General features: G+C 41.9%; 1 protein-coding gene across 4 annotated transcripts in view; it reads left to right on the forward strand.

Moving 5' to 3' along the window:
• Nucleotides 1-23,138, forward strand: part of PLXNA1 (plexin A1) — a 327,026-nt gene that overhangs the window by 185,356 nt on the left and 118,532 nt on the right. For all 4 annotated transcript variants that reach the window (XM_056524879.1, XM_056524877.1, XM_056524880.1 and 1 more), the window contains 4 exons: nucleotides 9,870-9,970; nucleotides 12,066-12,189; nucleotides 12,278-12,431; nucleotides 14,210-14,309. In XM_056524879.1, the coding sequence (XP_056380854.1) occupies nucleotides 9,870-9,970; nucleotides 12,066-12,189; nucleotides 12,278-12,431; nucleotides 14,210-14,309 (479 nt within the window). The remainder of the gene's footprint in view (nucleotides 1-9,869; nucleotides 9,971-12,065; nucleotides 12,190-12,277; nucleotides 12,432-14,209; nucleotides 14,310-23,138) is intronic.

A 23,138-nucleotide genomic window follows, 5' to 3' on the forward strand; every position in this document is an offset into this window, starting at 1 on the left:
GTGTGACAGGTTCCCTGTAATAAAGTCAGTAAATAGTATGATTTTTGGCATTATTTTCCTCTTGCAGTGATACTTATTTTTTTAGAAAATTGTTTTATGCTATAGAATAAATTACATTTCTCCCTGCCATCCCTTTTAAATGAGTTTGTAATTGTTTTCTGTTTAATATGCATTTATTACACATACATATTGTTTTCAAGAAGCCATTTTTGCATAATTATACCCTTTCGTTTGTAGTTTTAATTTGCTGTAAAATGCCATTAACTGCATGGAGAGAGAAAAACCATCTCCTTGCAAATAAATCCCTCCTACCTCCAACCTGAAAAATTTACATTACCAATGACCAGATAATGTTTTTATGAGAAGGGGGTGACCGGGTGATAATCACTTCAAAGTATTTCTACAAATCCCTGGCGCTTGTTTCTAAACTCCTGTGAATATCAATTTAGGATTTTGGCAAATAATTTGATTAAAGCACATATTTTGCAGTTTGACCCCTGTTGTCTTCTGAATGAATACACAAACGGAATGATGTTACTTCTATCACTACCCTCTGGGTGCTATTTGCATTCCGTTCCAATGGAACTTCCTAGAAATCACTCTGCATAAAGATTCCAAATTTTATGACTTTTTTTATGACTGTGAAAAGGGCCTTTTAAGATATATATTTTTAGGCAATGGCATTTTTTTGTTGGGTAAAAGAATGAACTCCAATCACTGACTGAGTTCTTATCATGCAGGTTAAATGGCTGCTCTGTTGGTGCTACCTGTGATAAGCATCAGTAGACATACCTGGCAGCCCCTTATCTCCATCCATCCCTAAACTTTGTAGCCATGAATGTTTTTTTTAAGAAGGTAGTTGCCAGCTGAATACTTACCGTATTTTTCGCCCTATAGGACGCACCGGCATATATTTTAAAGGTACAAAATCTAGAAAAAAGATTCTGAACCAAACAGTGATCTTCAACCTGCGGACCTCCAGATGTTGCAAAACTACAACTCCCAGCATGCTGGGAGTTGTCGTTTTGCAACAGCTGGAGGTCCGCAGGTTGAAGACCACTGGTATAGGAGGTAATACTCACGTGTCCCCGCTGCTCCGGACCCGTCACCACTGCCCTGGATGTCGCTCCATCGCTGTCGCTGCATCCCCGTGGTGTCCCCGACGCTCCAGACATCATCCTCCCCGGGATCCACGCTCTCCGTCGCCGTTATCACGTCGCTACGCTAGCTGCTCCTATTGGATGACGCGACGGCGCGTGCGACAACGTGATGACGTCGAAGGAGAGCGCCGGCCATGCAGGAGATCCCGGCATGGAGCAGACACCGAGGAGGCAGGTAAGGTCCCTCCCGGTGTCCTGTAAGCTGTTCGGGACGCCGCGATTTCACCGCGGCGGTCCCGAACAGCCCGACTGAGCAGCCGGGTTAGTGTTATTTTCGCCTCAGACGCGGCGGTCAGCTTTGATCGCCGCCTCTGAAGGGTTAATACAGGGCATCACCACGATCGGTGATGTCCAGTATTAGCCGCGCGTCCCTGCCGTTGATGGCACCCAGGTATTCACCGTATAGGACGCACCAACTTTTCCCTCCCAAGTTTTGGGGAAGAAAAAGTGCGTCTTATACGGAAAAATATTGTAAATGGGCATTGTCAGATCCAAAAACTTTTTATATGTTGTTACTGATGAAAATAAAAGATCTTTTGTAATTTGTTTGTTTAAAAAATTTGAATATTTAATAAAGAAAACTGCCCCTGAAAATCCCACCCCTAGGGTTCCCCATATCTACTGGTCAGGATTAGGTACTGAGTAACATTTATTATTAGATTTTTTTTTTTTTTTTTTTTTTGGGGGGGGGGGAATTTGACAGATAAGCTTCAAAAACTGTCATTGGTTTATAATTATCCTTACTCTCATGCTGTCTGTTTTCAGAGAACTTATACAAAGTTTATGCAGATGGTGCCCTGGTTGTATTTGAAATCTGGACTCTAATACTAACTAGTGCCTTTTGTGTTGTGAACATTTGTTTCCAGTAGATGTGTCAGCACTGTGCCGGATAGAAAGAATGTAGAGTGACTTAGGTATCTCTTCCTAATGTTGCATCAGAGTCCTCACAGAATTTTACATGCATTTCTCCCTTAAACTTGAAGAAAGCCGGCAGCTACTTGCATCGATCTTAATCTCGGAAATAAACTCCTCTAAAATTCTTTATCTCCCTCCGAGAGCTGCTTGGAAAGGGACCAAATCTGGCGGATTAAGACAGGGATGCGCTTGGAATGGTCCCAACAGCAAACCTGCTCATTGTGGTAGTCTCGCATTGTTAAGATGCCTCTCATATCTTAGATTTTTTTGATCTGGGCCCAACAACTGAAGAATTATATATTTTTTTATAATTTTCTCAGTTGAGAGTATATAACTGCTGCTTTGTGATAACTAAATGATGTGCCTTTTCCTGAGGTCTTGTGGTTTGCAGGTACCGTTGCCAAAAAAATGTCCTTAGCCATATCCATCTGAATTCAGACTGAAGTGACCACCATCTTGACCGAAAGATCAAAGGGCAGCTGTGGTGGTCTCTTCACTTCAATGTGATGATATCTAGAAAAAGATATACCAGAAATATGACATAGTTTGGTGAACATGTCCAGAAAGTCTCAGTACACCCAACAAGATGTCCCTTGGCAAGATTCAGGCTGAAAATCGGGGCTTGTGGGGATAATATGTGAAAGGAGATTTTCCAATTGACAAAACACCTCCTTTTCCTATGAGGATAATGTTGATGTGAAAGGCATCTGAGGAGAGGCATCTTTACTCTCTATGGCTACCCTTCTCCTAACGTTTGAAAGCTTTATCAGGATCTCTCTGTTTTGTGATATAGCTTGGAACTTCTGGTGCAGCTTTTCCCCATTAAAAATGCAACCTTCATTCAGTGGCGCCTTTTGGTCTACTCTGGTACTAGAGCTTTGCTACAGCTGCACATTTTTCACCTTTTAGCTGCAATGTTATTGTCATAGGCAATGTTAAAGGGGTACTCCGGACTTGCATAGCGAGTGCGGGGGGGTGATGTCACACGGGGGCGGAGTCGTGACATCACGATACTCCGGCCCCTTGGTCGCCACCCGGCTGTTTGTGAGCTGGCATCGCGGCATGCAGCTCAAACAGGTGGGTGGCGAGTACAAGATTGTGGGGGGTCCCCAGTGGCAGGACCCCCGCGGTGAGAAATCTTATCCCCTATCCTTTGGATGGGGGATAAGATGTCTCGAGGCCTGAGTACCCCTTTAAAGAGTACCTGTCACCAAAGTAAACTTTTAATATATGTTATTTTAAGACACTTTGCTATTACTTGCTGTTAAAATTCTCAACCTTTATATGTTTTTAATGTCATTGAAAAAACATGGCCACTAGGTGGCTCTGTTCGGTTCTCTGCGCAAGTCAAACAGTTAGTTTGGTCTCCACCCGGTCTTGCAGAAGTCCAAACTCAGGAAGTGTGTGCAGGGCATGGCGAGGCACAGCTCTCACAGGCTTCAGTGACGTCATGCCTGCTGGGGAACGCCCACTTTCTCCTGCCGGGTGCTCAGACAATGTGAGCAAAGGGAACTGTATGACACAGAGCTTTTTAGAGCTCGGAATGTTTTTTTTAGGGCACAAGGAGTGTTAGGAGTAGTTAGTTTAGAAAATATGGTTTGATGACATACTCTTTAAAGAACTTATAAAACCATATAATGCATCAGATGTATGCCATATTTTCTATGACTCAACATTAACTAGTAAGTAGGCCAACGCTTCACAATGCTTCCAACAATGTCACACAGGTTATTGATCGGCTGCCTTATAATCTCCACTTAACACTCGTTGTATCTAAATCACCAGCTCCATCTTCCTGTTGAGCTTGTACTTTGAAAGGTAGAAGCTCAGGTGATACAATCGCGGACCAGGTGGTGGTGGGGGCATGTCCTTTACATGATAGATTATCTAGCCTACTTTTGTGGACCAATGATGCATTGAATTTGCTTTATCTAGTCAGGTTGAGCTTCCAGCTGTGTGTTCTATTCTTGTAAGCCTCATGCTCTGTTAAATTGTCCTTCTAATGCCCCGCTATTAATGACATCATATTTCATTCTCCTCTGGGTAGGACTCCATGTTCTGCTAATGCCCTGACATGTATAGAAGCGTTGTTTGAGTTGATGGGTCACGTCATTTGTAGTTGTATCTTGTTGTATCTTTTTTTTATTGTGTGTGTATATATATATATATATCTTATTAAATACAATATTTAATTCATATTTCTTATTTAGAAGGTTACGTTCAGGCTAAGTAAGAAACCTTGCGTTTGGGGAGTCGAAGACCCCCTTTGGTGGGTTGCTTCAATATTTTAATTCCAAAAATCATGCCTAGAGCCTCCTATTTAAGAGTAACCCGCTAAATTAACAAGCCAGTCCATGAGGAATGTAATTACCTAGCAGCCGGCAGGCAAATATTAATACATTTCATAAATATCGTTGACTGGGGCTGGATCGGAGGAAAGCATCTGCTGCTCAACCTTTTTGGTTGCTTAGGAGTTAGGGGGAAAAAAAGAGTCAAGAAAGGAAGAGAACAAAAAATAATAAAAAGCAAAAGCAGCATTTGGTTACTGTGCTTTCCGCGGTTTATTGTTAGAGCTGGAGGGAGTGTTCCTCTATCACAGAACACACAGATACATTCCAGATTTAATGTAGCGTTTCTTGAAATCGGAAGGAGCTGTGTAAATGGTTATTGTTTAGGAGGCTAAGAGTTTTTTTCTTTCAGCTCTGCTTTTGCTTGTCTGGGTGTTTTATTGGACAAGTCCTTGGTTTGTATGGACAGGTTTAGGGAGATTTCGATGTTATCATGGGTGTTTTTTTCTTTGTGAATTCTGTTTTGTAGAAAACTCCCAGAGCTGGGTACTTTTGACTTTTTTGTTTCAATTTTGTCCAAAATTTAAAAAAAGAAGTGTATGCTTTATACCTAGCAACAGCACCCCCATGGGCTTTGCCTGGGATTGCAGCTTATACCTCATTTAAATGAACAGAGCTGAGCTGCCATACCAGACCCACGGACAAGAGTGGCACAGTTTCTGAAAATAAATCACTTTTTTTTTTTTTTAACGCTTAGACATCCCCTCCTAAAGGACCAGAAAGGGTTATGAAGTCATATTATTAACATACTGTAATTGGAGGAGTATTCATTGGACAGCAAATAACTGCTCATTGGGGAGCTTTCTATTTTCCTGCCACAAAAGGGCTTCTGATAAAGGGTTTGGTTTAGTTAGCCAAAAATGTATGATTTTGTTTGTGGAATGAGGTAGGAATAGAAATACATAGACATATTAATGGGAATGACCAGGTTAAACACTCTAATGTTACAACTCTCTGCTTATTCCTGTAGAGGGCCTAATGAGAGTTGTAGTTGGAGAGGCACAGGTTGGGCACACTGTTCTAGGAATTGCTGTTACAGTATTACAAGCACAAGCTTAAAGTGATGCATCACCACTTAGGAAAATTACTCTTACATTATATAATGTCCTAGATCTCATAACCTTTTCTAATTCCATTAAAGGGGTACTCCGCCCCTAGACATCTTATCCCCTATCCAAAGGGGATAAGATGTCAGATCGTGGGGGTCCTGCCGCTGGGGACCCCCGGGATCTCGGCTGCAGCACCCCACCTTCATTACTGCACAGAGCAAACTCGCTCTGTGCGTAATGATGGGCAATACAGGGGCCAGAGAAGCGTGACATCACTGCTCCGCCCCTTGTGACATCACGCCCCACCCCCTGAATATTCATTTATAATTTAGGTTGAGACTTTGGAGTCAATGGCTAGTTTTCCATAGAGAAATGATCTTAAGATACATTTTAACATACCATGTCCTGGAACCAGTTAATACTAATTTAGGAGACTAATGTATATTATCTATGTTGTAGAACCTCTTTTCACCATTATGATTTTTCCCTAGACCTCTATGCATCCGTGCCCCCTAGGTCTAATCCAGTCTTGGGCAAATTCTGTCAAATATTTCAGAAGTTCTTTAGAAATGGCAGATCATTGTGTTAATAATCATGCCAACCTCTACAAAGTAAATAGGTGCTGCGATGCCTTGGGAAGCCTTCATGGTCTCTGTGTAGGCTTGTAATTCTCTGACCATGGTGGATGAAGAGTAAGAGAGAAACCGAGGAAGAAAAATAGTTTTGGAAGGTTTAATCTTTCCACAAAGTCGACCATAAATGTCACCCTGAGAAATTAATGCAACTAGTTCTGAAAAGCAAATATACAGGCAAGACACCTAAGACATTGCATCTCTTGTGAAATTTCCCAGTCTCCATGCAAATGTAATCAGGGAGCGTTCCTGATCACTGTGTTGAGTGGGTCTCGTATCTGCGATCTTAGCAATGTTTTGGCTAAGTATCTTCTTTCTCTTGTTCTTCAGGCTCCTGAATGAAACCTATTTGCAGCTTTAGGTTTGGAGAATTGTTTGTCTGATAGTTTATTTTAAAGGGAAACTGACAGCGGGCTCACAAACACTGAACCCAATATACAGAGTTATAGTGCGGGTGAACTGTATTACAACCAAGTATCACTTACCCGGATCCGCTGTCTGATTGCGGAGATACCAATTATTTAAGCCGCCATTGCTAATCTTTGCGCAATGTAGACAGGAACCAGCATACCCAGCCTCCCTGCTGTCATCCCCTCTGCACTGATGTTCCCGCCCACCTCATGAGTAGTCATATCAGTGCAAAGAGAATGGCGGCAGGAATGCTGGGTATGCCAGGTCTCTCCTCCATTGCGCAAAGCCGGCCATTTCCAGATTAGCAATAACTGCTAATACAACGAATATCTCCACTGATTTGGGTAAGTGATACCTGCAGTCAGTTTCCTTTTAAACCTGGAGCCATAAAAGCAAAGATTTAGCACCTGATGCCTCTCATTCCACTATAGGGCAGTGTACAGCCCATCCAAGCAAAACTAGAGGAGTCAACACTTATAGTAATTATTCTAAAAAGAAGGCTTTAGCCTTTGTAGCTGTCAGTATGAATTACACTTGTGGTAGTCCCTCAGACAATGAGGAGCCCCAGTGGACCATGTGCAAATATTTAGCCAATCACATCATAGCTTATCTCATTTATTTGTCATGTGACTTGCTCTAAAGGAGTGATTTTCTTAAAAATAAATAAATAAAATTTCCAATTTTACGAATCTCTTATGATTAATGAACTTATACAATGAACATTAGGGTAGGGTCTCATGGTGAAGATGCCATATGGCCACAATGCAGCTGAAACTGTGTGGACTTGCTGTTCAGTGTGGTTCTCTATTTAATGTTAATGGCAATGAGGTTGTGTAGGCTATTCACTTGCACAATCATGTGAATGTGAATAAATAGATCCTATGGGCACATGATTTTGTAGGTTAACAGCTTGCAAATCCACATGGCTATTAACAATCGATTGAAAACAGCAGCGATTCTTAACTGCATTGCGGCCTCATTTTAGCCTCCCGACTTCTACACTGTGCGCTCCTTTTCTTAGGTCGGGGTAGTATGCAAGCAATTCAAGTTGAGAAGTCCTTCTACTGCTGATGACATTATTGTGGATGTTTCAGCTCTGAGAGTGGTTGTCACACACTTTTCTCAGGCTCTTTAGTAGAAGGTCTCCATTCCTATACAGTTAAAGACGCACGCTATGCAAAACTGCCAGGTCCTGAAGGGCCAAACATAACTTTGCTATTTAATATTCTCTGAAATCAAACCCTTCACCAAGTATTAGACAGTGTATCAGTTTCACATCTACAGTGTGTGTGGGGTAATCTGGAATCTCAGGCCATGTCCATACGACAGACTTTCCATGTCCTTCTTTCTGATAGGGAAGCATGCCATTTCTCTTACAAGGAAGATTACCTGACAGTACCTGTTGTTTCAGGGGAAGTTTTTTGATAAGCTGTTTTGTGTTTATGAGGAGTAGCACTATTTTTGCTTGTTATATTTTTTTCAGTTGTCTCTGAGTTAGTGGGTAGAGCCTAACCTCTATGATGTCTGCCATTCACTGCACACACATGAGGGGACCATGCTCTCCTACATCTCTATAGCACACCCTCAGAAGAAGCAAAAGTACACAGGGCATTATAGAGCAGTACTAACAAGTCTAAGCTGTGAATCTCTGGGGTCAGATCAAATACTCACTGTAACCTCTTGTAGTCTCTTTACAGTCTGCCAGCTTCTGTTTCTCTACAGTCACTTTCCTCTCCTCTATCCATAGACTTTTATGGGCAGTTTATAATTGAACCCCTCAGTTAGCTGATTTTTACTGTTTTTGATAGTGAATTATAAAATAAAATGGAATAATTTTTTTGGAATAAGATTGTTGAAGTCACAGTGACCATTTAAGGATTTTGGGGAATATGATTGACAACAAGCACTGGGTCAAAGATTCAGGCCCCACTAGAGCCACAGTCTGTGCCTTGGTATGCGGTGCTCTTAGGACAGTTACGCAACTGTTTTCTCACATAGGAAAATTTTGTGTTAAGGACTGTAGGAAAAGAGGAGTAATTTAACTCTATGGGTTACAGAGAGTTGAAGATTTAGCCATGCAGTAAATCCTTGTAGTATGGTAAACTTGGCAGATTTACCATTCAGGAATCCTATGAAAACTGAATAACAGCTCCTGTGGATGTTTTAAGAGAAGACATTATGAGTAATGGCTATTATGAAACCAAAGGAGTTGTAATCCAATTATTTACCATTCAGGTATCTGGGAAAAAGTTAAGAAAACTTTAGTTGGAATTGTAATAGAGAGCAGAGGATATGTGGGGAGCACTTCTCAGATGTCTTCAGACCCACGCATCGGCCATCACCAGACTTACCCCTTACATCACAGTCATCTTTAAAGCCGCTTCTCACACCTCAGCTGTCTCAACACACACACCTTAAACCATGACCATCCCTAAACCTACTTCCTATGTTGTTTTCCCCCCATGATGTAGCTATTATCAGTGTTCTGCACATTTTGTCCTCTGGTACATTACATAGCAGATGTAGAATAAAGATCTGCCAACAGCAGAGGTTTATGGGGGATCCCAGGGGGGCACAATGGTGTGCATCCAGTTCTCTGGGGAGCCAGCATAGGTATACAGCTCCAATTCCCTGTTCTCTACTCCATCGGTTCAGTTACTGAGCTGCTTGAAATGAACAATTCATTGTAGTCTTTGGTGCACACGTTGTCAGCATTTACAATCCTGTATGATTAACAGGGATCAGTGTTCATTTCCAGTGCTTGTAAACCTCCTGGAACAAACCACACTACCAGTTTGATTTGCCTTTGAGGAGACTGAAAAAGTTAAAGCTGGGTGACAACCAATATGACTTCTCTTGTAGCTTACATTAAATGGGTTTGACCACAACTTCCCCAGAACCTCGAATGGTCGATCTTTATATTTAGGGAAACATAAGATGGGGGACAACCCTTGTGACTGCTATACTGCCTAGTGCCATCATTTCCCCCACATTTTCTAATGAAAACTGTCCATTGTGAGGGATATAGGTTCTTTTTCTGTATAACTGTGGACACTGTATAAGCTGGATAATGGCTAAATTATGTTCGGCTCTATCTTTCTGTTGGATTTCCATCCATCTTTACCAGTTTTATGAGTAGTAGATCCACCTAGTTACAAACAAAGCATCCCCCATTTCCTTATCTAGGAGTATCTGTTATTCTACAGTGTGGTAAAGAAGGGTCCTATTGAGATGGACTGTAATAGAAAAAGTCTATTTTATGTGCTACATGTTGGGTTACTATAGTTTTATGCCCATTAATTCTGTTTGGATGCTATGCTGGTGAGTTATAAGATTTGTTTTCTTCTGTTCCAGGTCACCCGTGTGCCAGTTGAGAGTTGTGAGCAGTACCAAAGCTGTGACACCTGCTTAGGCTCCCGGGACCCCCACTGCGGGTGGTGTGTGCTGCACAATACGTAAGTATGACTTCTTGCTGGGGAGATCCTGGGGGATTTGAGAAGCCTCTCTGTACCCTGCTGCCTCATGACAGCACCTCTCAGTCTTCTGCTCTAAATAGCTCAGGTCTATTCCCCCCTGAGCAGCCACAGGCTGGGCCTTCACCCTGGAGACTCTGGCAGAGCGAGGCATGGTAATTTAGGCCAGGTGCAGGAAGGACAGCTATGGCATCTTTCATATATACAGATTTCTGCTGTAGGACATTTCTGTGCTAAATATATTGCTGCATAGAAAATACAGTTGTCACAAGGGGAAATAAAGGACTTAAAGGGACCAGTCACAATTTTACAGCAGCTGAAGAGCCATAGATGGCAGACCACTGTCTGAGCTGGTGATAAAGCCCTATTAATCACAATCACCGGATACAATGTAACCACTGCTCGGTGCAATTCTATTGGACTGATTTCCACAATGCTAATATTTGAGGCAGTACAGATAAGATCTGCATCTTATAATAGTTCAGCAGCGATATGAATGAATGATATGCTGATATCAGTTACACATTCAATGTAAGTGTCTCTGGAGAAATGTCATATGAAAAAGGGACTATTGGGCCAGGGAATATTCTGCATTTCATGCCACTACAGTATAAGCCTCTTCCTAACCTGAAGTGGCTGATAACAGGGAGCAATAGTTTTTTTTTTTTTTTTCTTATCATAGCAAATGAAAATGAGATAAGCTTTAGGTCCGATGTCCTTCATTGTTGCAAGTAAACATACAGTGCCTCTTAATGTAGCACAACTAAATCTGCTTTGATAGATAGAGCTTGCTGGGAGTTGTAGTTTAACCCAATGAGTTCTATTATCCTATTTTTAAACCACCAGCAAGCATATCAGTTTAGTTCTGTATTCTGTGGATCTCACTGTCAGTTGTTTGTGTCAGTGACCCTTTATCCAGCGGGATTTCGGTATCCTAAGCTGAACGCATCGTCCATTGACATAATGTCAATACACGCGCAGGTTAAGAGTCGGGTGACGAGTTTTGTTTTCCCATCGACCGTGCCAAGTTTACATGACACACAGAGCATTACAGGGAACAGAGAGCTGTAGTCCCTCGCTGGGATTACTGGCTGCAGTGTATCAGGAGGGCGAGCTGTAGGCCTACATAGAAGGCAATCCACTCTTTCGGAGAGACGTTATATATTTAAAGATTATTCAGTATAAAATAAACAGTTCTACTATGGCATTGTTTCAATTTTGTACTATTTCTCAAGACCCCGGCACGCTACCACCGAGAGTCTACAAATGCGCTCATGTCCAACTGCTACAGAGGTGCAAGGCTTGTTACAGTGTTTTTTCATGTTTGAAGCTGTGATTGAAGGGTACTCCCCTACTAGACACTTGTGCCATAGCCACAGGATATGCCCAAAATGTCTGATAGCATGGGTATTTGCAAGGGTAACTGGCATCATTTTAAATGCAGCTCTGAATGTGAATGGAGTATGAGACTGTTTTAAGGAAGTTGTATTTTTGAGTTATTTAACATTGTGTGCACATTATGGGGTTAAAGATGACTTAGTTTATTTCTGAACTATGTTAGCAAATAGAACATAGATGGTTGATGTACTAACAGCTTTGCCATCACCATAGAATCAGTTGGGGGTTGTCCACCATTGAACAGTTAGACGTCTTCCCTTCCTCAGCTCTGAGTAACAGCTGGACAGGTTTGACACTTAGTGGACTTATAATTCCCCAATGCATTGAGCTGCCAGTCTCTCAACAAGCCGCACTTCATGTGTCCAGTCTGGCAGAGAGCGGACGTGGCAACCGCCGGATGCCCAGGACAGGAGAGCTGTCAGTCTGCAGCACTAATTCCGCTGCTGTCCTCTGCACTGCGCTCTCAGCTGTCATGACTCCCGCCGAGCCCCTGTTGCTTGATGGATAAGATTCTCACCTTAGCCTAAGCTTTTGCACCTCTAAGTCCCATCCAGAGAACTGAGAAGTTGATGTGCAGCCACGCAATGTGACAAGATGGTGCTTTTAATCCTGAATTTTTATGTTTACATTATTACCTCTATACAGTTCATATATTTTTTTTTTATACTATACATTGCAGATGTTCTCGAAAGGACAAGTGTGAGCGTGCCGATGAGCTTCACCGGTTCACGACTGACCAACGCCAGTGTGTCCAACTGACTGTGCACCCCAAGAACATATCCGTCACCATGTCTGAAGTGCCGGTAAACCTCCTATTTATCTATCTTATATCTATCTCCCATTTATCGATTGGGATATATTTGCAGTTGTTTTATTGCTTTGTTTTTGCAGATGGTTCTCCAGGCCTGGAATGTCCCTGACCTCTCTGCCGGGGTAAACTGCTCCTTCGAGGATTTCACAGATATGGAAGGGCACATCGAGGGAGAGAAGATTTACTGCATGTCTCCCTCAGCCAAGGACGTCATCCCCATCACAAGAGGCCAGGGTGAGCTACATGGGCCTGCAGAAAACTTCATATCCTGTTGAGTTGTCGCATACAATGTTTGTGAAGCTGCCATGTATAAACATCCTGTCAGCGGGGCTTTAACACATAGGACGCCATGACTCATCACAATGTTTTGCTTTCCTCTACTTAACCCAGTGTTTTCCAACCAGGGTGCCTCCAGCTGTTGCAAAACTACAACTCCCAGCTTGCCAGGACAGCCTATGGATGTGTGAGCTTGCTGGGAGTTGAGGTTTTCAACAGCTGGAATCACTCTGGTTGGGAAACATGGACTTAACTCCCCTCTGTGGCTTGGTGTCTGTAGGTAGCATCGTATGCAGTAATGCATCATGGGAGATGTTGTGTGTGTACCTGGTGCTCTACCATTATCTGATTACATTTAAAAGAAAAAAGTTAAAAGATGGGGGGGGGGGGGGGAATACTCCATCCTTTAGAACTCAGTGAAACAGAGTTTACTGTGCATCGTCCCTCTGCTGTTTTCTTGCCCAGCTCTCATGGGGGGGGGGGGGTTTAAGCCGCGCTATGAGTGGGTGGTTATAGAAATTGCTGCATGTAGCCCGCCCATCAGAGAGGGGTCATAAGACCCAGCATGAGCAGCCACGGGCGTCAGAGCTTCTCAGCCGAGGGACAGGAGGGAGTAATGTTTTCACGGCCTTAATTCCAACTTCATAAATAGCACAAACAAAAGCCCCTAGTCTGGTTGAAACGCCTACTCAGCTCTTATGGCTTTTCCCTTCGTTCTATCTTAAAGAGCTGGCTTTTGTTGGAGAACAGAAGCCTCCTCTGTTTTTCAATATGTATTCAACCCCCCCAACCCAATTTCCAATCCTTCCAGTAAGTCTTCAGTTTAACCATTGTGCTACAGTTTCTTGTGCAAGAAAAGCTTTAGGTAAAAGTCATGCAGGCCACAATGTGACACATCTGGGGACACATAGCTCGAAATGTCAACGTATGCCACCTTTTCCCCTCTACAAATGGTGCCCCATGCATAGAGTTAGTATACATATTTTTTTACAACTGCAGTCTTCAAACTGTGAACCTCCAGATGCTGCAAAACTACAATTCCTAGCATGTCTGCACAGTGGTTGGCTGTCCAGGTATGCTAGGAATTGTAGTTTTGCAACATCTGGAGATCCAAAGTTTGACCACTGGTATACAACTTGTTACTCTCCAGCTGCAAAATTGCAACTCACATCAGATTATAACAGCCATTGGCTAGAAGGACATGCTGGGAGTTGTAGTTCTGCAGCAAATCAAAACCAATTGGTCCTACAGTTGAGAATCAGTTTGCATATCATTCTCTTAAAGTATTGCCCTAAAATTTTCTTAAAGTGAACCTGTTATTTATAGTGCCCCCTTCGGGAGTTGAGTTATGGTGAAAGGAGAGACTATAAAGGTTTCAAAATAAAATTTTGGTAAAAAGAGAGAATAATTTCCTATCAAGACTCCTAGCAAACATGGTGAGGCTGTGAGAAAACAAAAATCCTTATGGGTATGCCATTTCATGCTTCCTTATGGAATCCTACCCTGCTCTTACCATCTATTAGGAGTCCTGTCAGGATTTGCTCATATAAACCTGTCTAATGAAGACGATAGCTTCTCGCTCATTTTCTTGCTGTCTGATGGGGCAGCAAAAATCACCTGACAGGTTATCCACAGCCTTTATCTTATACCCTCTATTACAACCCCTCAACTGCAGGTTGATTCCACTTTCAGGATACTGTCAATGTCATTTATTTTTCTTTTCTTCCTTTTTTCAGGTGACAAGAGAGTTGTTAAACTTTACCTAAAGTCCAAAGAAACTGGGAAGAAATTTGCAAGTGTCGACTTTGTTTTCTACAACTGCAGCGTGCACCAATCGTAAGAGTTTATTTTACCTTCAGTATAGTCTTCAGATGTCCGCTCATATTTCCAGGGACTAAAGCCATTAGTATAAGTACTTTATATCCCTAGATGGAATACAAATTGCATGGAATTTGGATACTTCTGCAACCATTTTATTGCTCTAAAGCATTTAAAATAACATGGTTTTGAAACAGTAGACAAAACTTGGGTAGGATCAATTTTTTTGTAAAAATAAAATAAAATAAAAAGACTGTACCGCAACCATTCCAAAGCTGTACAAGACCTGATTAACCTTTTTAGTTTCTCAATGCTGGTCTTATGGATATGGTAACAAATGTTTTTTTTTTTACAGATTTATAATATAAAACCATATATGGTTGCCTTACACACAAACCATGGTGTCAGTGTCTTACAATGAATATTGGTTAGGTTGCATTCACACCACTGTTTATGTTTACAGCTACTGTATACGGTTTATATTTTACAAAACTCTATAGAACCATATTTGTTGCTTTATCCATAGACTGACATTGAGATACTGTACTGAAAAAAAGGAATCTGGTTTTGTATGTTTTGGCACAGTTGAGGTTCTGTCCAGTTTGTTTTAAACTGTATATTCAAAGTTTTTTTTTTTTTCTTTTATATAGTATTGTAGTCAATCAGAACCATATAAAACCATATGTCTATACAGTTTCATATGGTTTTTAGCTCATAAAGTTTAGTTATCCTAAACCCTATACATAAACCGTGGTGTGAATGCAGCCTTAGAAAGAGGGGCGAATAAAGTAGTTACAGGATCAGGCTTCACAAAGGGTTTGGTCTGACCATGGCGACACATAGATCTGCATAGGAGCCAATTGTGAATAATAAAAAGTTGCTTTGCATTTTACTTTAGATGCATCAGAGCAATCGTGTCTTTTTATTTAAAAAAAAATGACACCCAGTGGACAAAATGATTATAAAAGTACTAAACCAGTTTTTTATACCAATTTTAAAGATACTGTTATAGTAAAAAAGAAATGTTTTGATAGTACTCCGGACTTTCAGCCACCAAGTCAACTGGTGCTTACAGAACATGCTGGGAATTGTAGTTTTACAACAGTAGAGCCCCAGGTTGAAGGGCCTCTGCATTGTAGTGTGACCTTCATATTTCTTTCTACTCCATTTGTTTGATGGGCACCATTTTATCTTGTAGACCATTGTGATGTACCATATATGATTGGAGGAATGTTTTCGGCATCACTCATGTGCTTTAGGGCACATGATGGTTGTCCTTACATCAGGGGTAAAGGAAGGGATATTTCCTCCTTTTGTAGATGTCCTTTTCATGCCTCCTGTGCCTGGAAGGCTGGAATCACAGTGTCCTTTTATGGTGTAATGAAACATGCCAGGATAATGTTTAGAGAATGGAGACAGAGGTGGTTTCAGGGGGCGGCCGAGCTTCTGCTCCTTTATAAACATGTATGTGCTGTCTCTCATTTTTTCTCCCTTGCACTACGTTGGCTCCTTTATTAGGGATTCACTAATGGAAACTTTCCTGCGCTGAATGCCTTTGGATGCAACTTGTAAAGGAAATTCTAGCTGCAGGCATATTTGTACAGCGGGGGTGTTTTTGTAGTGCAGGGTTTGATAGAACCTTTACTGCGTATGTAAAATAGACCTGACATTCTATCTTCCCTTTAAACAGGGCTGTTCTCAGGATCTGTCCCAGGCAGTGCAGCCCATAGGGAGTCTATGAAGTGGCCCCATCTACTTTCTGTTAACCGTATCTCAGCGCTTTGCTCCTGCTGCATTTGCCTCTTGTTGTCTCACTGAAGAAGTTTTCATTTCGCGGCACTGATGTGATGTTCAGAGCTGCATGACATCCTTGTTTAGACTGTGTCTAAAGCCTAACATAGATGAGTGGTCATTTGACAGCCAAAGGTCAAAGCCATTGCAAATTTAGGGTTCCCTTAACCCCTAGGCGACATGCTTCATACATGTACAGCTCTGCAGCCTGGGCTTTGGCGCACAGTGATGTACATGCATGTCACACTGCACAGTGAGTCTATGAAGTGGGCTTCATAGACATGTGACGGCTGCTGATAGCTCACAATGACAGACATCAGCCTCCTCCCCCTTCCCGCAATGTGACTGAGGGAGGCAAGGTTTATGGGTGATTTATTTTTTTCAAACAAAATACAAAAATAAAAATTGGCCTCAAAGCTAAAGTCCCCTGTGTCCTCAAGGAGTTAAAGGGTTTGTCCTTTCTTTTTAAAAACAGTCCCACCTCTGTTCACTGGTTATGTGTTGTATTGTAGCCCAACTCTGGTGCTCTTTTGAATAGAAACAAGACATGTTTTTCGAATCCTGGGCAAATCCCTTTTCAAGAGAGATCCTAATAGTTGAGACACATTGAAGATTGTAAATTTGTTAGTAACTTATATATTTCTTAAAGAGGCACTGTCATTTTGGAAAACTTTTTATATTTTGTAGTACTACTGATTACTTTTTTAAATATACATTTGTTAAATCAAATGTCAATTTTACTAAAAAATAAAAAATTAAAATAGCCACCACTAGGGGGTCATCTATCTTTATGCAGGCAGACTACTCTGTATTTTGCAGCATACTGAATACCGGCCGTAAAGTGTGTTGGTATCCAATATAGGAGATCACCATTGCACCACTGCAGCCTTCAGCTGTACCTAAACTAAACTCCCATGATGGGAGTTGTAGTTTTGCAACAGCTGGGATACATTCTCTGTAAAACGCTGTGTTAGAGCTGTGTGCCTCCAGCTCTTGCAAGACAACAGACAAAGCATGTGTAAGCATACTGGGAGTTGTAGTTTTGAAATAGCTAAACGCACCACTGCTCTAACACAGTGCTTTACAAACACTGCAGCTACAGCTGTTGCAAAACTACAACTCCCAGCATGCCTGAACAGCCAAAGTTTTCTATGACTCCTCAATGACAGAAGCTGATCAGAAATTCAGGAGTCTGTGAAAGCTGAATGACACACATAGTGACAGGTATGTTGAGTAGCATCCAGCTTTACCAGGAACAGATAGAAAATGTATGCATCAAAACTACTGTGCTTTTATCACTAAAATCCTTGCACTAATTTAGAAAGATCTATTTTTATGTTTAGATCTAAATAAGGATTTTAGTGATAAAAGCGCAGAATTCATAATGTTTTTAGGAATACTGCAGGCAAGCTCCAATAATCTTCCAATAATCTAACCAGAGAGGAAAGAGTTACTGAGTGCTGTGTTGCATACTGCTAGGCTGCTCCCAGACTCAGAGCAGAGGAGTCAGCCTCAGTGAGGGAGAGAGACACAGTCCCCTCGACAAGGCAAGAAGACAAAGCAAGTGAGCAAGATATAAATGCTATTTGTTAGGGATATAGAAGTCCCAGACACATAAACGTTATATGTACATGATCAGGATTAGGTACTGAGTAGCATATCACTTCAACATATCAAGTTTAACCTATATTTCTATTGTGTACCTACTGTGTTGATCCAGAGGACACAATAGGAATATAGATTGGGCTTGATAGGACCTAACTATTAGGATCTATTCTTAAAAGGAATTTATCCACAATAAGAAAAACATGGCTCCTTTCTTCTCAAAACAGTGCCAGAGTTGAGCTGCAATACAACACATAACCATGGGATAGTGGTGGCACTGTGTTTTGAAAGAAAGAAGCCATATTTTTATAATCCTGGAAAAACCATTTAACCACTTAAGGACCCCTTAACTTGACCTTTTCAGCAACAGTTGCACTTAAGTTCTCTTTATGGTAGATTTTGCAAAGCGCACAAAGCCGATGATTCGCCAACTGGCGAATTGACTTGGATATATCTAATATACTAAATTTAAAGGGGCCCTGTCATCATTTTCATTTTTCCTGAACCACGATCAAGGTGGTCCCTAGTGTCTTCTCACTGCCATGCCAGCCTTGATTTATGAATCTTTCCCTGTTTGGGTCTAAGGAACGATCTATCAGTCAAGGCGGATGGTTACTGTGCACTCTTTATCCTCCATGCTTTACACTGCAGCTAGGATTTTGATTAAGATATCTGTATGTAAGCTTCTTAGGATTGTAAATTACAACCTGTACTAAGATGATTATTACATAGCTGCTTTGGCTTAGACTGAAGGTATTAGGTGGAATGCAGGAGGTCTGCTTTAAGGTGGATGTCTGTGTTGTTTTTTTTAATCTTAAAGGAGTACTCTGGAGCAGAGTACTCCTGCTCCGTCCTGCCCGGGCTGCAAAAAAAATGAAAATAAACCATCCCTCACCTTCCTGGGTTCCCGTGGAGCACCATTACAGCTGATTGGTCCTCTGGTCCAACTTCTTCATACTTCCGGGTGTAACGAAGCGTCACATGGCGCTCAGCCTATTATGGGCAGAACATCGTGGCGGCCGGCGATAGGCTGAGCGCCATGTGACGCTTCGTTCACAGGGAAGTATGAAGAGGATGGACCGGAGGACTGATCAGTTGCAGTGGCGCTCTGTGGGAACCCAGGAAGGTGAAGGATAGTTTATTTTCATTTTTTTGCAGCCCGGGCAGGACCGAGCAGGAGTAGACTGCTCCAGAGTACTCCTTTAAGTGTGTGCCACCTTTTATGGAGTTCAATGGTTTAACCTTACACATCTCCTTTTGTATAAACATGCCATTGTGTATTTAGCAGATTTCTGTTTAGGCCTATGAGACTATACAGGTCATGATGCTCTGAATGCCTAGGGTGCCACCAGATCTAGCCCTCCAGCAGTAGAGTTCAGTCATCGAGTCCTCCCTCACTCGCCTTCCAAACTCACCAGAGAGTGACGGCTCTGCGCAGTCTTTAAATTAATATCCGCCGCTGAAATCAAACTGCATAAATTTGCATAAAGAGCACGCCAATTAACATGTTTGTAGGTAAAGCTAAAGGCTTCTCATTTCCAAAACGAGCAGAGAGATGATGCTGGAGACATGGAAATGAATTTCTTCTCTTTTGCAAGCAGCTTAATTAAATATTTCCTCAATGTTGTCGTGTTTGTGTAGATTTTTTTTTTTTCCCTATGTCTTTTTGCGTATTGCAGATTTATATTTAATGGCGGTGGTGGCGGCGAGTCGTGCTAGAAGGGAATCTTGGGGCTCTATAAACGCTTCTCCACAGAGACGGTCCTACCTTGACATACTGAAGTGAAACTCGGCGGGGGAATTCGAAAAGATCCCTTACATTTTAAATGAAAATCTTTGTGGACGGGTGTAATGCATATTCTTTGGCTGTTTACACAGACTGCGACTGCTCTGGAGCAAAATATATATATTTTTTTTTTTTCCCGGCAAAGCCTGCATTGGTTTTTTAGATGAAGGCATTTCCTTGCAGATTTTGCACAATATTTCTGCTTTTGGATCTGCTTGTATTTTAGGGACAGTGCAAAGGATGATAAAGTTTCCTACTTTCTCCATTTTGTATTTGTCGTTTGCAATGGGATCTATCAGAGGATTGGCATTTTGATGATGTAGCGTTAACCACTCTTTAATACTGTCCATTTCTGTGTAAATGTGACCATGACCTCTCCTGACCTGTATTCCCGATGAAATAACAATTCTGTAACATCTTTACGTATAGCTCAGAAATGTATGACTAAATAGCCAATTGGGTGTTACCGCATGTCCCTACACTGTTTGAGATGATCCAATCAAAGCTGACTACTAGATTGTGCAGGGACAAACCCTTAAAGGGGTACTCCACTGCCCCAGCGTTCAGAACATTTAGTTCGGAACACTGAATGTTGGCTGCGGGGTCGTGACGTCACGGCCGTGCCCCCTCAGTGCAAGTCTATGGGAGGGGGCGTACGCCCCCTCCCATAGACTTGCATTGAGGGGGCGTGGCCATGACGCCACGACCCCGCAGCCCACACCCAGCGTTCAGAACTAAATGCTGTGGCAGTGGAGTACCCCTTTAACTGGTAGCACCCAATTGTCTATCCATATATTTATAGGAACCATGGCCCACATTTATCAAACTGCGTGAGAGAAAAAGTGGAGAGATTTTCCCATAGCAACCAATCACAGCTCAGCTTTCACTTTACCAGAGCTCGTTAGCTGAGCTGTGATTGGTCGCTGTGGGGAAATCTCTCTACTTTTTCTCTCACACAGTTTGATAAATCTGGGCCCATGTGTCCTTTTTAAGATCCTTAAAGGGGAGTTCCATTTTTTTAACCCCATTTAATACATTGTATGTATTGTGGAATATGTTTGCATCCACATTTGGTGTTAGATCTAAACCTGCTGCATACATATGTGTAGACTGCTGAAAGAAATGTTATGTTCATCTTTAACAAGAAGTCACAAAAAGCGCAGCTTGTAAGTGAAGTATAAGATATAATGTAGTCTTTTTTAAAAATAAACAATAATATCTCTCTCTCTAAATATATGTGTGTGTGTTACAGTCAGACACTTCCTTAAAGGGGTACGACGGTGGAAAACAAGTTTGTTTTTGTTTTTTTAAAATCAACTGGTGCCAGAAAGTTAAACAGATTTGTAAATTACTTCAATTAAAAAAAATCTTAATTCTTCCAGTACTTAGCTGCTGTCTGCTCCAGGGGAAGTTAAGTAGTTGTTTTCAGTCTGACCACAGTGCTGACACCTCTGTCCATGTCAGGAACTGTCCAGAGCAGGAGAGGTTTGCTATGAGGTTTTTCTCCTACTCTGGACAGTTCCTGACATGGACAGAGGTGTCAGAAGAGAGCACTGTGGTCAGACAGAAAAGACATTCAAAAAGAAAAGAACTTCCTGTGGAGCATACAGCAGCTGATTATTACTGGAAGGATTAAGATTTTTAAATAGAAGTTATTTACAAATCTGGTTTACCTTTCTGGCACCAGTTGATTTAAACAAAATTGTTTTCCACCGCAGTACCCCTTTAACCACTTAGTTTTTCCTACATCAAATGATTATACAGTGCATAAAAAAATAAAATAATAATTCCCAGAATGCAAATCACCAGAGCAAGCTCTGTGCAGACAAGAAATGCTTGGAGGCTTCGGCTCTGAAAACTGCAGAATTGTAAATGCAGCTCTGGTGTATAACACAGGCTGTAACTGAGGATCATTATAAGTAATATATGTACAGCGCCAAGATTAAGTAAAATTAGTAATAATAATTCCTTTATTTCTATAGCACTAACATATTCTGCAACGCAGTACAGAACTTGCCATCACTAAAATTGGGCCCTGTCTCCATTAGGTTCACAATCTAAATTCACTTATCAGTATTTTTGGAAATTTGGAAGGAAACCGCCACCATTCTGCAATGTAATGTGTGTCATAGTGGCTCTTCCAGCAAAATAGTGAGTACAGCTCTGGAGTATAATACAAACTGTATCTCAGGCAGGGGTCAAATCCTGGGAAAAAGTGTGGGAACTCACCAAAGATTTTCGCTTAAAGGGGTACTCCGCCTCTAGACATCGTATCCCCTATCCAAAGGATAGGAGATAAGATGTCTGATCGTGGGGGTCCCGCTGCTGGGGACCCCCGCGTCTACTTAGTGTCGGGTGAGGCGCCGAAGACTCGTGACGCCACGGCCGCTCAATGCAAGTATACGGGAGGGGGCGTGATGCCCTCCCATAGACTTGCATTGAGGGGGCATGGCAGTGATGTCAACTCTGTGTGAAGTTTACTCTGTGCACCGAATGTCTGGGGTGCCGCAGCCAAGATTGCGGGGTCCCCAGTGGTGGGCTCCTGCAATCAGACATCTTATCCCCTATCCTTTGGATCGGGGATAAGATGTCTAGGGGCAGAGTACCCTTTAAGGGCTGGTCCTGCAAGGTTCCTGCTGTGGAATAAGTGCAGGAACTCCATTTCCATGATTTCCTGCAGGACTTGAGCCCTGATCTCAGGATTATTACAAGATAAATTGTGTGAAGTATATACACGGTGGGAGATTTATCAAAACCTGTCCAGATTGAAAGTTGCTGGGTTGCCCATAGCAACCAATGAGATCGCTTCTTAAAATTTTTTAGAGGCCTTATTAAAAGGGAAAGAAGCGATCTGATTGGTTGCTATGGGCAACTCAGCAACTTTTCCTCTGGACAGGTTTTGATAAATCTCCCCCCCGTAACTTCACTTATTATGGGGATGATTAGTGGAAAATGGCATTCATGTGGTTAGTAAGGTTTAATCCATCACCGCACAAGGAACATCTGTTCCAACTGGGTCCTCAGATCCTACGAGGATGTGCGTGTCTGAGTGTGTAAATTTCCATGGTGAAGTGATTGTCTTATATTAAATCCACAAGTGCGTAGAAAGAACAGAGAATTGTTTGTCCAGACAGATGATGACTCTCTTTATGCTGGCACAGTTGGGTCAAAGTTGAAAGGTCAGGGTTGCTGGATAAAGTCATGCAGTGGCTAAAGATTAGCATACATCCAGAGCTCCCGCGGATTGTAAAATATTTGCGCCCAGATCTTATCTGTCTCGGGTGGGAGGTTTGACCCTCACATGCTGAAGAGATGAATGGTGGATATTATGACATCACCGAGCGTGAAATCCTTGGATATGATCTGCTAAGAGGCTGAACATCTTATTGAATGGTTATGCTGATTTTCTTAGCTCTAATCTCTTCTGGCTTCACAGTAAAAGATCAATACAGAATTTTATTTTGCTGTTTAATAGAGTCAAATAGAGGAAAGCCTATTATAGATATGATGATTTTGGCACATATCACTACGTGTTTCGCAGTGTGCGGCTTGAAAGTAGAATTGCTTAGCTCAATACTTGCTAGAGAGTGAAAAGAACGCACTCACCTGTGATAAACTTGCTTGAGGAACTTTATTTCATAAAAGCAGATAGGGCACAGCGGGTA

The sequence above is a fragment of the Hyla sarda genome, chromosome 6 (assembly GCF_029499605.1).
Source record: "Hyla sarda isolate aHylSar1 chromosome 6, aHylSar1.hap1, whole genome shotgun sequence".
NCBI lineage: Eukaryota > Metazoa > Chordata > Amphibia > Anura > Hylidae > Hyla > Hyla sarda.